The sequence below is a fragment of the Phalaenopsis equestris genome, unplaced genomic scaffold, assembly GCF_001263595.1.
Source record: "Phalaenopsis equestris unplaced genomic scaffold, ASM126359v1 Scaffold199517, whole genome shotgun sequence".
Taxonomy (NCBI): Eukaryota; Viridiplantae; Streptophyta; class Magnoliopsida; order Asparagales; family Orchidaceae; genus Phalaenopsis; species Phalaenopsis equestris.
Genome location: NW_018219388.1, coordinates 53,961 through 69,691, shown reverse-complemented (window position 1 = coordinate 69,691; position 15,731 = coordinate 53,961). Strand labels below are relative to the sequence as shown.

Here is a 15,731-nt window from a genome sequence, read left to right as displayed (position 1 = left end):
GAATTGTGCAGAAGGCCACCCTAAGGCTCGGGAAGGTCCTATAGGAATCCATTTTGGGTTTCCTCATGTCGGTTTCATCCTTCTAAGCGTTAGAAGTCGATACCACACACGCGAAACTCCAAAAGAGGACGGAAACGGGTCGAACTAAAACGAGGCGGGCACCACTTCTAAGGTTCTAAGATAGTCGCAGGAAGACCCCTGAGGCTAGATCTTAACTCCTACGAAAAAAACTAGACCTCACGAAAATTGAGGTCAACAGGAACCCACACCATTAGAAATTATAGAACTTTTTTTTGCTCATCTTAAAGTTTTATATGTTGGTTTTAACCTCTAGCATTTAGCAGGTGTAGCCAATATGGGGGAGCTCAAGAAGAATTCCCATAAGATTGTTTGGCCTTAGGGTTAGCTCTGTGTGGAGTGGTCTTTGTTAGTCTTGCACACACACACTTCATACCCCTCACTTTCACTCACAACCTAAACCCTTAACGAAACATACTTAGCTTGTTCCCTTACTCTTTTGGAAACTCATGTGGATGGTCCCCCAAACCCTTAGCCCTGGGCTAGGGTTTGGCTAAGACCAACACATGGAGGATCCATAGTGGGAGTTCCCTTGTTCTCATGGCTAAAAAAAAAGGCAAGTTTATGATTAGCATCCTCATTTGATTTCATCCTACCCAAATACCCAATTTAGCCTTTTGCCCCCGAAATTTCTCAAAACTATCAAATTATCCTTGAAATCCTAAATTCTCAAAAATTACCTAAACTACCCAATTTTGTCCAAAAACCACCTCAACTCTTTTAAACCACCCAAATTGCCCAAAACATTTCAAAATTTTTAAAATTCCCAAAATACCCCTAAATTTGCCAAATTACCAAAATACCCTTGGTGACCCAAATTTTCCAAAACCTCCAAAAATCATTTCAAACACTCCCAAAATCAATCTTGACCAAAAATGAAGTCCAATTTGAGCAATTTTGACCAAAATCCTAATTTTGCTCTTTAAGGCCTAATTATCCCAAATCACCCATAATTTCCACCAATTTGACTTCAATCTTCCCCAATTTAAATTCCAAATCAAAATTCATTATGTCCAATCCCAATTGAAATCAAATTGAAGCCCAATTAAACCCAATTGAAACCAAATTCAAGCCCACTTAAAATTTCCAATTTGACCATATACTCAAATTCCCCCAAATTGAACTCCATAACCAAATCAATTTCCCCAATTTTGAGTTCCAAACTTCTCATAACATTCCCCTTGATCAATTTTAGCCTCAATTGACCTTAACCTAAACTCAAACCTCACCCAAATCCCACCTAAGTCAAAATCCCCAATTTTGTCCCTAAAGTCCAAATGTCACCAAATTGAACCTCATAACTTCATAATTTCAACCCAATTGATATCCAAAACTCTTCATCACAATCCCTTGAACCAATTTGAGCCATCAATTGAATCAAACCCAAACCCTAGCCTAATTCAAACCGAAGTCTAGCCCAAATACCCCAAAATTGACCATGGGCCAAGTTCCACTAAAATGAACTCCCAAATCATATCAAAATCACCCAATTTCTTTTCAAAACTCCTCATGACAATCATCCACATCAATTTAGTCAAGCACTTAACTCAAGTCTTAGCCCAAACCCAACCTAGACTCAAGTTCAAACCAAAAGCCCAAATTTGAACCCGAACCCCAAACTTGACCAAATCCATTGAAATTGACCAAGCCATGGTCACCACAACTAACATTTGAGCCCTAGGAACCAAGCTAGATCCACCTAGCTCAACCTAATTGAGCCATCGACCAAGCGTCCCTTGAAATAGGGGATTTCATCCCATATATGGCTAAACCAAGGATATCTTTGCCACTAGCGATCAAAACATCCAACTAATCACCATTAAGAGTTACTCTGGCCTCCCTAAGCCAGCTCGTCACCTCCCCTGTCTTTATCGGCCGGCCTAGTCGCCGGAAAACCACAAACCCGAGAAGCCTCCCCAAGGGACCAAGCCCAACTTGCACCCTTCCAATGTGGCTCACCACCATTGGTTAATTGCGCCACTTAGCCCTCCACATAAGCTACCTTACCCACTGGTTACCATGGCTGTGCCTATTTAAGTTCCACTCTTTCACAGCCAAACATAAAGAATGCACTAGAACTTGGGGAGATTTTGCCAAATTGCTTCCAGAGCTTCTCCAAGACCTCCTAAGCCCATTCCATCCATCCCCCAACCATTGCCCCCACTGCCTAAGCTCAATTTTGAGTTAAAAAATTAGGACCTTTTCTGTCCTCCCACAAAACTTCAAATTAAATCATTTTTGAGCTTCCTCAGACCAAACAAGGAAGTTTGCCATCAAAATCCCCTTGTCCCAAGCTCTCTAGCCCACCTCTAGACCAAGGCCACACCACCTTTTGACTGAACTCATACCTAGACCATTCACCAGAGGAAAGAAACACTTCAGGCATCTTTTTTGGACTCCATTGAAGCTTCTTTAAGCATCTGATTGAGGCCTCCTCTCTCAGACAAAGGTATAAAATTTTTTCCCCCAAATCGACCTTGGTTTAGGCTTTTATGAAGAGAAGTTTGATTTTATGAGCATGTGTCCGTATAGATAGGTTTGTCTGGACTAGATGAAAGTGTAGAAACAAACCTCTTTCGATTTTGTTGAGTATAGTAAGAGATCTTAAGCCTAGAAGATGGACGGATCTCGGGCTAGGTAAGTTGGGGACAATGACGAAGGACTGTCCGATCGCGCATGTATCGGATGGATGACACTGATACAGCCGGACGAGGAGATAAAGCTCGGGTCGAGTCAACGCTGAATCAGATGATGGAGTCAAATAGCGGAGCGCCACATGGTCTTTCGGAGCGCCTTAGGATGTGTTGGTTGCTGCGTGGTTAAGTCAGAAAATAGGATTTATTTTGATTTATTTAATTCAGTTAGCTTAGAAAATGTATAACTTAGTGTAAAAAAATCATAAAAATAAAAAAAATACCCTCTTGCTTCGTGAACATAGGAGAATAATGTGTAATAAAAATAAAAAATTATTTAACATGTCTCTGATTTTTAATTATTAAATACCCTCTGAACTATTTTATTTCTAAGTAAATGATACTCACCATGGCTTGAAACTTTAGTGGTTGATTTCTCATGTTAATGGGGATGTTCTCGTTTTTTTTTCCAAGGTCAGAGAGCATCTCTAGCTTTGAAACCCTAATTTTCAAGGTTAGTCGTCTATTTTTGCTTAAATTAATTATATATATTAAAATATTAATTAGAAAAGGTTCCCTGTGGTCAGAGGACTCTAGGAAAAATATAAAATATTTTTTTATGTTTGTGCATAATTTTCTAGCTAATTAAGTCATTTAAATTCATAAAAAATTAAATAAATGTATTATAATTCAAAAATTGCAAAAATTGATTTCACACTGTAAATAATGATCATTTCAAATCATTGTAAAAATTTGAAACTCATTTGAATTAATTTGATGACTAAAGTTTATTTTCTTAGTAAAATAGTACTTTTGTATTAAAATAATTATAATGAATTAATTAGATTAGGAAAATTATGAAAAGTGATTTTCTGAGTTCCTTGTGATCATGAACACTTAGGAAAAATATAAATTATTTTAAGATAAATAGTTCATTTTTGAGATTCTTTTTGGAAAAAAAAGCTATATTTTGAATTAAAAATAATTAAATAATGATAAAAATTCTAAAAATATGAAAATGCCCAAAATTGTTCCTAATTGTTCCATGATTATTTCTGATTGTTCCATGATGACTTGAGACTCTTTAAAATATTTTTCTTAATTTTTCTAATTTAATTATGTATTTTCAAATGCCAAAAATGTATATTTCTTAATTTTCTATTAAAATAATTATAATAAATAAAATAAAAGTTACAAAAAATAAAATTTTGTTTCTCTGAGTTTTCTGAACTTAGAGAGATTCAAGAAAAATAGAAAAAGTAATTTTTGAAATTAAATTATATTTTATATTTTTATTCATCATTAAAAATCAATAAATAGTTATAATAATTAAAATATAGTTTTAAAGATTATGGAATTTTGTCCAAGTGATCCTCTCATCTAGGTGAACTTCCAATAATTTTTCCATAAACAAAAATTTTACTTTGATTAACTAAATAAAATAACATTGAAAATCTTATTTTCTGAGTTAAAATAATGATATAAATTAAATTAAAATTAGGAAAATCACATATTCTCCTTTGATAGTTTAATTGACTTATGAGTAGGGTAACATAAAAATTTTAAAGTCATTTGAGTTGAATTTAAGGAATTGTGAAGTGATAAGGCCATGAAGGGCAAAGTGGTAGTTATGGAATTTGAGCTCTAATTAATATTTAGGCTAACATGGGCAATGTATGATCATAATTGACTTTTTTGGATGATTGAAACAAAAGAGATTAAGAGGTAGAAACCAATTGCTCACTCTATCACAATAAAAGTATAATTGTAATTTCCCCTAATTATTATTTTTGGAACTTAATTATATTGGATGAACCTGAGGTAGAGGGCTTAAGCTAGGAGGATAATAACTTATTTGAGCCCCTAATTGGTGATGAAATAATAAATGTGATCTTTCAATGAGAATTAAATTTCATTTATTAAATTTCATTTAAATTTCATTTAATTTAACATTCTTAAAATTACAAATTTACCCATGAAATTTTAATGGGCTTAGTAGTAAACTAGGCTTAATCTAAGATTGTTTAATGAAGTTAAGAAAAGATAATATAACTAATCACAAACATTTTGAAAACACTTTGAAAACACTACTAGCCCAACGCTGAATTTCAATTGGCTAAATTCCTTAGAAAATCAATTTACCCTTAAGAGCCTCCACTTACATAATTCACAAATGAAACATTGAGTGATAGTTACCCACTCATAAGGATAATTAAATTATCAAGGTTTATTGAGCATAGGGTGTATTAATTTATTGAAACTAAATGTAAATTCAGATGTTTAATTGAATAATATAATAAGATCAAATGAACTCAAAATGTTTCAAAGGATTTTAAAAGTTGTTTAGGGTTATGCCCCGAATATTTTTAGGATCCTTTGTATACTTTGAAGGACAATTGAACTTATTATTCATTGTTCAAAAAAATCATCCATGAAAACCTTTAAGGACCCACCAAGTTATGATCTAGGACTCGGTAAATACACCTTAAACTGATTTTCTTGCTTTCCATTCCCGTAATTTATTTAAATTTTTTGCAAAATTTTGTGTTGTAAGTTCTAATATTTTTGCGGGAGTGGGAGAAGATGACAGGAACACATTTACATTTTTGCATTACAATTTCCTTTCCTTTTACTTTACTGCACTTTATTATTTGTACTTACTTTACCTACAAAACTTTTTTCAAAAAACTAAAAACTAAAAACTAAAAACCATTTTTTTTAAAAATTAAACAACATTTTTCAAAAACAACAAAACAACGATTTCGTAACATGTCCTTTTGAATTTACGGGAGTCCCTTGAATGAGGTAACCTACGGTTGCTAACAAGATCATCCCAGTTTAAACGAGCTTAACAACTCGTTTAAACTAAGTTATTTCAAAAGAAAATAGTTGTACCGGAACGAGGGAACCGTGAGATCCTAACCGGTGTCGTTCTAATCAACTTTAATCCTCCCATAATAATTGAACAAACTCGTCATTTAAACATTTTTAACCTTAGACTTTATAATTGCTACTTTGACGAAGAGTTTGATGCTAACTACAAGGGCAGCATTCTGACAACATCAAGGATATCTACAACAATAAATCGTTTTTTAGAATTTAATAACAAGTCATAGGATTTTCATATTTTTTGCTTAGTGCAACATAAGTCCTCATCTCATATTTAGGCCTTTGCATAATCATGTTGTGCAATTTAAGCTCTAACTCATTTTAGGAATCCGAGGTTGTCGTTCATTACGACATAAACACCCTATCTTCCAGGTTTTTTGTATGATTGTGTCATAGAAATGTAACTCTAAATAATAAAAATTGGTAGGATGAAACATTCAATAATTTTTTGTCAAAATTGAAGACAAACTATTTGATAGTTTATGAAGTCATTGAGATTCTTTTCAGGATCTGTGATAACACAGTTTTCTCCCTTTGAATTCTATAATAGTGTTCCAAATTTGAGTCTTTCCCTTTTGACACTCCTTGATCCAATCTTTGAAAAGTCCTACTTTTGAAATTCTTGAAGATAATACTTTCTGATCTAAATCAAGAGTTTTCTTAGGTAACATTTGTCATTTAAGATGTAATTAATTATAGGGGCTTACTCTTATAGGAAACTTTAAGAACTCAGTTTAATATAAACCCTATCTAATTTTTCATATTAGATAGAGAAATTTGTCGGTCAACATAAATGGTTTCGCAGACTAAAACGGATGTCATAAATCCTTTAATTTATTTGTCTCATTAACAAGTGATGTGTCTATTCCTCGGAGTAGATGCATCATTTGCGGCGTTGGACTCGTTTATTTAAACTATTGTTTATGTGAGATTGGTTTGGTCTTGTATTTTCAAAATTAAAATTTTACTTTCCAAAAATAATATATATATATATTAAATCAAATATCTTTTCCCAAAGAATATTCGATCGACAACGGGTTGGAGCAGTCACCAAGAGTACGGTTTGAAAAATTTGCACTATTTTTTAACGTGGGGTTACACTAAAGGCCAGGGAGATCATATAATGTTCTTCATACATTCCAATAATGGAAAAATAAACATATTGAGTGTGCATGTGAATGATTTTATTCTATAGGAAATGATGCTTCTGAGATGAATCATTTGAAGAATTTTTTATCATCTATTTTGAAACCAAGGACTTAGTATCTCTGCGGTATTTCCTTGGTGGAGAGATTGCTCGATCGAAGAAAAGAATGGTCTCCCAACAAAAGCACGTGCTTGATCCTCTCAAGGAAACTAGGACGGGTTGATGTAAGTAAACATGTAGACACTTCTATTGATCCAAGTTAAAAAATGAGAGATGGGAAGGAAGATGATCCAATGAATACAGTTTAGTATAAAAAATTGTGGGGAATTAGATATATTTATCACATACACGGCCTGCTATTACCGTTGTTGTAAGTTTAGTGAGTCAATTTATGCATTCACCCTATTAGAAACACCTTGAAGTAGTCAACAAAATTCTTAGATATATAAAAAGTACACTAAGGAAAGGTTTATTCTTTTAGAAGGCCTCACAAAAGAACATAGAGACGTACGCTGATACAGATTTGGTAGGCATGTCAAAGAAATAAATGTGATTGGAAGGAGTATTGTTGAGGCTAAATATAGAGTTATGACTAATGAGTATGTGAGATGTTATGGCTGAGAAGAATTCTTGAAGAACTGTAGATGCCGATAAACATGCCAATGAAGTTATACTTTGACAATAAAGCTTTCATAAGCATTGCAGAAATTGTGCATCATGATTGTGTAGCTATTTGCATGTCATTTATTCCTACCGCTCATCAAATAGCGGATCTCTTTACCAATGAACTGTTCAGGCCTAATTTTGAGATTTTCTTGTAAGCAAGTTTGACATGATAGATATCTACACTCCAACTTGAGGGGGAATGTTGGATATTTAGTATCTAGTGGTTTTAGTAGTTTTTATTTTTAGTATCTTCTAGTATTGATTTATCATAATTTTTGTTTTCTTTCTTTTATTATTGGAGTTATGACACATACTATCATTTCCCTAATACCGGAGTCATCCTTTATTTTACATGTAATTGTTCTTATTTGAAGCTGAAGTGGATAATAATTTTCACCCTCCCAAAAATTAGAGTATCAAATAAATGATTTTTTTAGAAATATTCTATTTATTTATTTTAGATTGAATATTATATCTTGGTGTATTAATATAAAGTATTTTAGCAATAAATTCCTAAGCTAGTTCGTCAGGCTTCGGCTTCTCCTGAAAAACCTGGTCTAGCCTCGGTCCTGCCTCAGAAAAGAATAAACCTCATCATCACCGAGTTCCCGTTGCAGTAATTTTCCTTTTAGAGATGACAAATCTTCGAATAAAGACATGGCTGCACTTTATTCTTAGAATTTAGCGGCTGAACTTGAGTTCTTCCTTCTTTAAAAGTTTAAGCGATTTATATTTCAATTCAAATATTTGGTTTTTCTTTTTCTTTCTGTATTTTTGTATTTGAAAGAGTAATTGATAGAGAAAGAAGTGTGTTGGTATAATAGTTGATGGATAACATGATAAGGATATCCAGCTCTCGTCAAAGAATTGGGTTGACTAGGCTATCAAATCCAAGTGTGTAGGAATATGCCTCCAAGCTAAATTCTAAAAGAATTTGTTTTTATTTTATTTTATTTTATTTTGTTTCGCTATTTTTTTCCAAGTTCATTTCAATCATTAAAAAGTGATGGAAATCTAGAATTACATGTGGTGGCTATAGCCCCAAGGAGCACAGTCGGGCAAATCTCGTCATGGGGCTGGCCAAATCTTGTTTAATGCTTGCTGCAGTACGATATATAAAGGGTCACTTGAATAATTTCATTCATGTATCTTGAAAATGGTTTTTGATCTTCCTTGAATCTTTTCCATGTAGAATCTTGATTTTAAGTAGACTTTTTTGCTTGCTTTTTAGACAACTATGGCCAGCCCAATTATAAGGAAGGAGTGAAGTGGCCGATTGACTTGTAGTAGTTGATTATTTGACTTAACAAATTTTGCACTGCCACTTTTGCATGGATAAATACTTTGCCTAGAAAGAAACCACTACCACACCTCCTTTCATAATACAAAAATATACTACTGCAAATTACTACTACTAATAGTAATATATTATGTGTTATTATAATATAATTTTTTACCATGATTATAACCGATATTATAATTTTAATATACTTGAGCAGGAAGCTGAACACCTAGCTATACCATTTCATTTTTTTTATTTATTCTCTTACACTAATGTCAGTCTTGTGCAGCATCAATAATATTAACAAACTTGATCCTTATTTTTCCATTAGAGATCCTACATTTTGCTGAAAATGTAATATTATGTTATTTGTCAATTTTCTGTGTTTGCTGGATAAATCTTTGTTGTGATGAACAGATATATATTTTTCTTATCCTTTGAGATCCGATGTTGAAGTCTTAAATGGTCTGAATCTTATACTTACGTGCGGAAAAGTAACAGCTCTTGTTGGACCTAGTGGATCCGGGAAAAGTACTATTGTGCAACTATTGGCTCGATTTTATGAGGTAATTTTTAATTTTAAACTTGTATTTTAAGTTTGGAAATTAGATGGTATATTAAATTGCATTTACAGCCAACCAGAGGTCGAATAACAGTGGCAGGAGAAGATGTCCGGGCATTTGATAAAAGGGAATGGGCTCGAGCTGTATCTATTGTGAATCAGGTAACTTCATTATTTGCCTTGTAATAAGCACTATATGTTTTAATCCGTATTACAAAATATATATTGTTACCGCTACTACACTTCCTCCTTTCTCTCATACGTGCAAGTACATATGCAGTTGTGTAAGAATTTCTTCAACTGTACTATTGAAAAATCCTTGATAAACAAACTATCTTTTCAAAACAAGCACTCTATCTTTTAAGCCTTCATGATGAGAACCTTGATTGTGATATCTTTTAATTAATCACCTAGACTTCTATACCTTCCAACAACAACACAATCACAAGAAATTGTGATAGATCAAATGATACAAAAAAACAAGTTTGCTTACAAAATAAAAATCTAATGCTGTATAATTTATTTTCCAGAATACACGTCCATAATCAAAACAAATGCATTGTTAATAACTATAAAAATAATGCTACATTTATAAAATTGAACAGAAGTCAAGTCTTTGTAAAGAACTTTAGGTCTAATATCATTTTTCACTGTATCATCAACTGCATATTTTATTTCGTTAGCTCGCTCCTGTGGCGCATCTCTCAATTCATCAACTCACTAGAAAAATTTACAATCTTTATTTCTTAAATGCTCTGGACTTATGTAAAATTTTTGTTCTGCATTGTCCGCTTTATGAGCGATTAAAATAACGCATAATAGATTATAATTTAAGTATTCAATATCGTTTATTAGTTTTAGATTTTGAGATTAAGAGTTGTAAAATAAAAAATACTAGGACTCATTATCGTAGAATTAGATGGAGAAACTTAAAAGACAAATAAAATTATTTTTTTGAGTAAAATTCAAGATTTCGTAATTTGGGATATTCATGAAGAAACAAATGTTATGTGGGATAAAGTAACAAACACTATTAAACAAGTAGCAAAGGATGTGCTTGGAGAATCAAAAAAATAAAAAATTTTAATAAATAAAAATAGTTTGTGGTTGAATAATAATTGTAAGAAAATATAAAAAATAAGAAGTTATGTTATAAAAATTGGTTTAAATGTAAAAGCTTAGAGAACTGGTAAGAATATCAAACGGTCCGCAGGGAGTCTAAAAGAAAAATCTGTGACGCTAAAAATTTTGTTTCTAATGATCTTTATAATTTATTAGATACTAAGGAAGGTGAAAAATATATGCATAAACTAGCCAAACAAAGAGAAAAGAAAAGTAAAGATTTAACTCAAGTAAAGTGTATTAAAAATGAAAATCAAAAAGTACTTTTCTTAGAAAAAGATATTCAACATAGGTGGGTGAATTATTTTGATAAACTTTTTAATAAGTTTCTTAAAATACGATCAACCTTAGTGATTTTAAAGTTGTGAATAATAATAAAACGTTTCATTTTTACCGTCGCATTAGCAAAAAAGAAGTTGAGGAGATTTTAAAGAAAATAAAGGATGGAAAGTCTGTAGGACTTGATGATATCCAAATTGAACTGTGGAAATATTTGGGAGTTTCTTAGCTTACTAAACTCTTTCTAAACTCTTTAATGTTTAAAAACTAAGAAGATGTCTGAGGAGTGGAGGAAGAGTATTTTGGTCCCATTTTTAAGAATAAAGGGGATGCACAAGAGTGTGCAAATTATAGAGGAATTAAGTTGATGTGTCATACTTTAAAGTTATGAGAGAGGGTAATTGAACATAGGTGAAGACGTCTCACAAAGATTTCTCATAATCAATTTGGATTTATGACTGGCAGGGGTACGATGGAAGCTATACATTTATTGAGAGGTTTGATGGAGAAGTTCATAGATAATAAGGAGAATCTACATTTGTTTTTTATTATTTTAGAAAAAGCTTACGATAAGGCTACAAGAGTTATCCTTTGGAAAGTTCTCGAGAAGAAAGGTGTTGATCTGACTTATATTCAAGTCATTAAAGTTATGTATACTAGAATTGTTACTTGTGTTCAAACTGAAGGAGGATTGACAAAATATTTTCCTATTTTTGTTGGATTACATTAGAGATCGGTTTTAAGCCCATATCTTTTTGCTTTAGTTATGGATGGTCATACTGGACATCTACAGGAGGATGTACCTTGGTGTATGCTTTTTGCTGACGATATCCTTCTCGTGGATAAAACGAGAGAACAAACCCAGGAAAAACTTGAATTATGGAGGTCTACATTGGAGTATAAAGGCTTTCGTTTAAGTAGAACTAAAACTGAATACATGGGATGTAATTTTAGTAGTAATAGCTCTAGTGACAGAAGTGTGACTTTGACTGATCAAATTTATTAAAAGGTGTGAACGATTTAGATATCTTGGGTCCGTTGTCAAAGCGATGGTGATATAGATAGGGATGTTAATAGTAGAATTCAAATTGGTTGGTTGAAGTGGAGGAATGCATCAGGCCTTTTGTGTGATAGAAAAGTACATCTTAGATTGAAAGTAAAATTTTATAAGACAGTGGTGACCTGCAATGCTCCATGGCGTTGAATGTTGGCCTTTAAAAGAGAAGCATAATAATAAGTTAAGTGTTGCCGAGATGAGAAAAATTAGGTGGATGAGTGGCTTTACACTTAGAGACAAAGTGCGAAATGAATATATTCGTGATAGGGTTGGTGTAGCTCCTGTGACGGACAAAATTAGAGAAAGTCGTCTTAGATGGTTTGGTCACATTAAACGTCGACCATCTGATGATCCGGTTAGGAGAGTAGATGTTTTAGATTCGACTTGTGTTAAGAAAGGCAGAGGTAGACCTAGGAAGACTTGGGCTTATTGTATTGAAAATGATCTTAATTTACTAGAACTCAATGAAAATATGACACTAAATAGAACGCAATGGAGAAAAAGGATTCATGTAGCCGACCCCACGTAGTGGGATTAAGGCTTTGTTGTTGTTGTTGTTGTTGTAGATTACAATCACAGAAAACTAATTGATGTTTGGTCTCTTTAGATCTTGTTGAATTGCTAATTAAAAGAAAGTGAAGGTGGGCTGATTCGATTCTCCTTGGGAAATGCATAGATGCATGATCACAGTTAGTGATATAATTTTGATGACATAACATGCTTTTTTTCCCTTTGCCGCCACAGTAGGAGCAATCTTTGCCTTTTAAGTACGGTAATACTATAATAAGATAGTTTTGGTTCAAACATGTTTACTTATTTTTATATGTTTCTACTTTTTATTTTTTTGTGTATTTTGCTAGTATCTTGAAGATTCTAATGTTAGAAGACTTGTTTTGATTGTGTTTAATTTTTTTTATTTTACACAAATAGTTTTTTTTTCTCATAATATTTATATTCCTTATTTTTTAATACTGTGGGGCTTACGCTCTGCGCTTTGTGGTTTACGTCTAGCACCATAACAACTAATATGTCTCCTTGCAATGCTCACGCCTTTTAAAAAATTGTTGGTTGTTCCCCTCGAGTCAAACATCCGCTTTGATATCATTTTGTTGGGATAAAAATCTTTTACTTATACTATGGCTTTGATCAATTTAAAGTCAAACACAGTAATTCCAGAAAACCATAAAAAAATATTCGAACAGAAGCACAACCAAAACAATCTAGAAAAATACATCGAGATTTAATGGGAAAAAACCCGAGAAAGGAAAAAGTAATGGAGCCACATTACCAAAAAAATTTTACTCTAGAAATTCATAATAGTACATATTAACCACTTAGATCTTCTCTCTACAATGAATGAAATTTATAAGATTTTGCATCAAACTTTCCTCTCGATCTCACAAGATAAATTGCATGCTGAAATCTTCTTCTCCAACACTTGTCTTGTTTAAGAAAATTTTTGTCGATTGAACCACATGCAAGATCCTACTACGTTGTTAAGGATTTAAACCAAAATGGTAAGAGTAACTACACTTGGTGCGAGAATGCTGCTCCCTCTATAATCGGGTGCATATGCGCCCAATAGACTTCATTGGAGCATCGCAAAACTCGGGGTGGGCGTGCAGTGGCCTCTGTCAGTAGGCGTGGACACACTGTTCAGGCGCGGGCATGCTGTCTAGGCGCAGGTGTGCTGCGCCGGAATTACTTTTCCTGCTTTGCCCAGCTTCCTTACAGCCATAGGAGCTCTTCTTGGCTCCACACCTCATCATATTTTAGCATATATCTTTGTGAAATTCGCAATTAACCATTTCTCTATTTTCTATGAACGAAATAAAATTTATTGTTTTCAGAGGATGTTATTTTATTATGCGTCATTTACTCTAGTATAGTAATGTGTTGGATGAAGTGCATCTTATGCCATATACTTATTTGACTCTCAAATTATTATTATTATATATTCTTTACTTTTTTTTTTCCTTTCGTTTTTTTTTTAAATGTCAAGCACTGTGCTACATGCTACGTGATGTGGCTTCAATGAGTCCCCTCGCACCATGATGCGCAATTTGTCAGTGACAACTATTATTAGGAGTATAATTATTTAAATGTCTGATGAATGATTAGCAGTTGTCAATTATAATGCATTCATCTCTTCATTCTAGTTTAACATTCAAGGAAGCTCTTGCCCCATCAATGGACGCAGGATACATGTGAATCGTTAACACTTGTTGCTGTCTAGTCTTTTGGCTCGAGGCATGATGATATCCCACTCTGATATGGAATTCGTTGGGAGAGATCAAGATATGTTTTACTTTTAGGATGTACTTGAGATTTTGGGGACTAATTCACCCAAAATTGCACTAGTTGTCCCCCATTAAATTTGGAATATTACCCATCCAATTTGGGCTCACTTACCCCATTACCTGTACCTCTTTCATACAAACAACTGAAATCTCTCTCACTTTTCCCTATTCCATTAATGGGCACCCAATTTCAATGCTGACAGGGATGCATTAAAAATCTGGATTAAATTTCCAGTGCTTCCCTTATCATACTGGTTCATTGTTTCTTCTTCTTTAAATTACCTAAGCTTAAATTATTTCATTTGGCTTATGAATGCTCAGGTTAAACATACATAGTGCTTGCATATTTTCACTGTGCTGAGTCTTGCATATCTCTATCACTGTAAAGGTTCTACTTTTCATCTTTACTTGTTCAGATATATACACATTAGTCTAATATTTTTTTGGAGAATTTACATACATATGTATTTACATATCTATCATTTGAACTTCAATTTTTACAATTTTGGCACCTTACCCATTCATAAAAAGGTGTATATCACTTTAAAGATAAAATAGTTATATTTTTACATGATACAAACAAAAGATTTGAGTGTTATAAATATAAAAAAGCCAAGTTCAGATGTTAGATATGTAAAAATATACTAATTGAGCGGTATGCACGTAAATGCCCCTTATTTATTTCCTAACTCATCCTTACCGTGTGTTAGGAACCGGTGCTTTTCTCTGTATCAGTTGGGGAAAACATTGCTTTTGGACTCCCTGACAAGGATGTGTCGAGAGAAGACATAGTGAAGGCAGCAAAAGCTGCTAATGCTCATGATTTCATAATTTCTCTCCCACAGGTTTGCTGCTTATTTTACTCCCTCGTTATTCACCCATAAAAAAATGTGCACAATGCTGATATTGTTCATTTTGGTCAAGGGCTATGACACCCAAGTCGGTGAGCGTGGAGGCCTCCTGAGTGGTGGGCAGAGACAGGTAGTAAATCTGAGTGAGAACTTACATATATATCATAGAATTCTTATATATTTACATTCCATGCTTATGTTTTGATATGAGTTGAATTCTGAAGTGTTGTGTTAAAGTAAATAAAAGATTTAAAATTTAGGTATGTAAATAGATTATAATTCGTTGGTTTTTATGTAAATCATCTCCTTGAGCTTAATTGAGCTCTTCCGCAATTTTTTTTTTAAGTATTACTGATTTTTTTCTGGTTTTCAGAGAATAGCCATTGCTCGTTCCCTTCTAAAGAATGCTCCAATTTTGATATTGGATGAGGTACATTCTGATAGCTGAGCTCTTCATTTTACTTAAAATTATTATTATATATTTGATTGATTTAATTTTATTTTTCCTTTTTAGGCAACCAGTGCTCTTGATGCGGTAAGCGAGCGACTGGTTCAGGAGGCTCTAGATAAGTTGATGAAGGGAAGGACTTCATTAGTGATTGCTCATCGATTAAGCACCGTCCAAAATGCTCACCAAATTGCTGTTTGTTCGGAAGGTAAGATTGCAGAGTTAGGCACCCATTTGGAGCTGCTGGCTAAGGGTGGTGGCTATGCCTCTTTAGTTGGCACTCAGAGGCTCGCATTTGAATGATTCTCCTGTTTTCCCTTGCCGTTTCAAATTATATATATTTATTTTTATCTGGATTCCTTTGATTCTTGTATAGCGTTTTTTTTTTTTTTTTTTAAAAACCATCTTGTCTTGTAG

General features: G+C 33.2%; 1 protein-coding gene across 1 annotated transcript in view; it reads left to right on the top strand.

Annotated features, from left to right (window-relative positions):
* LOC110035735 (ABC transporter B family member 28) overlaps nt 1–15,699 on the top strand; it is a 56,778-nt gene extending 41,079 nt beyond the window's left edge. The window contains exons 11-16 of the mRNA XM_020740017.1: nt 9,113–9,261; nt 9,330–9,419; nt 14,726–14,860; nt 14,940–14,996; nt 15,240–15,296; nt 15,381–15,699. Of these exons, the coding sequence (XP_020595676.1) occupies nt 9,113–9,261; nt 9,330–9,419; nt 14,726–14,860; nt 14,940–14,996; nt 15,240–15,296; nt 15,381–15,617 (725 nt within the window). The 3' untranslated portion in view covers nt 15,618–15,699. The remainder of the gene's footprint in view (nt 1–9,112; nt 9,262–9,329; nt 9,420–14,725; nt 14,861–14,939; nt 14,997–15,239; nt 15,297–15,380) is intronic.
* Nucleotides 15,700–15,731: the final 32 nt, after the last annotated feature.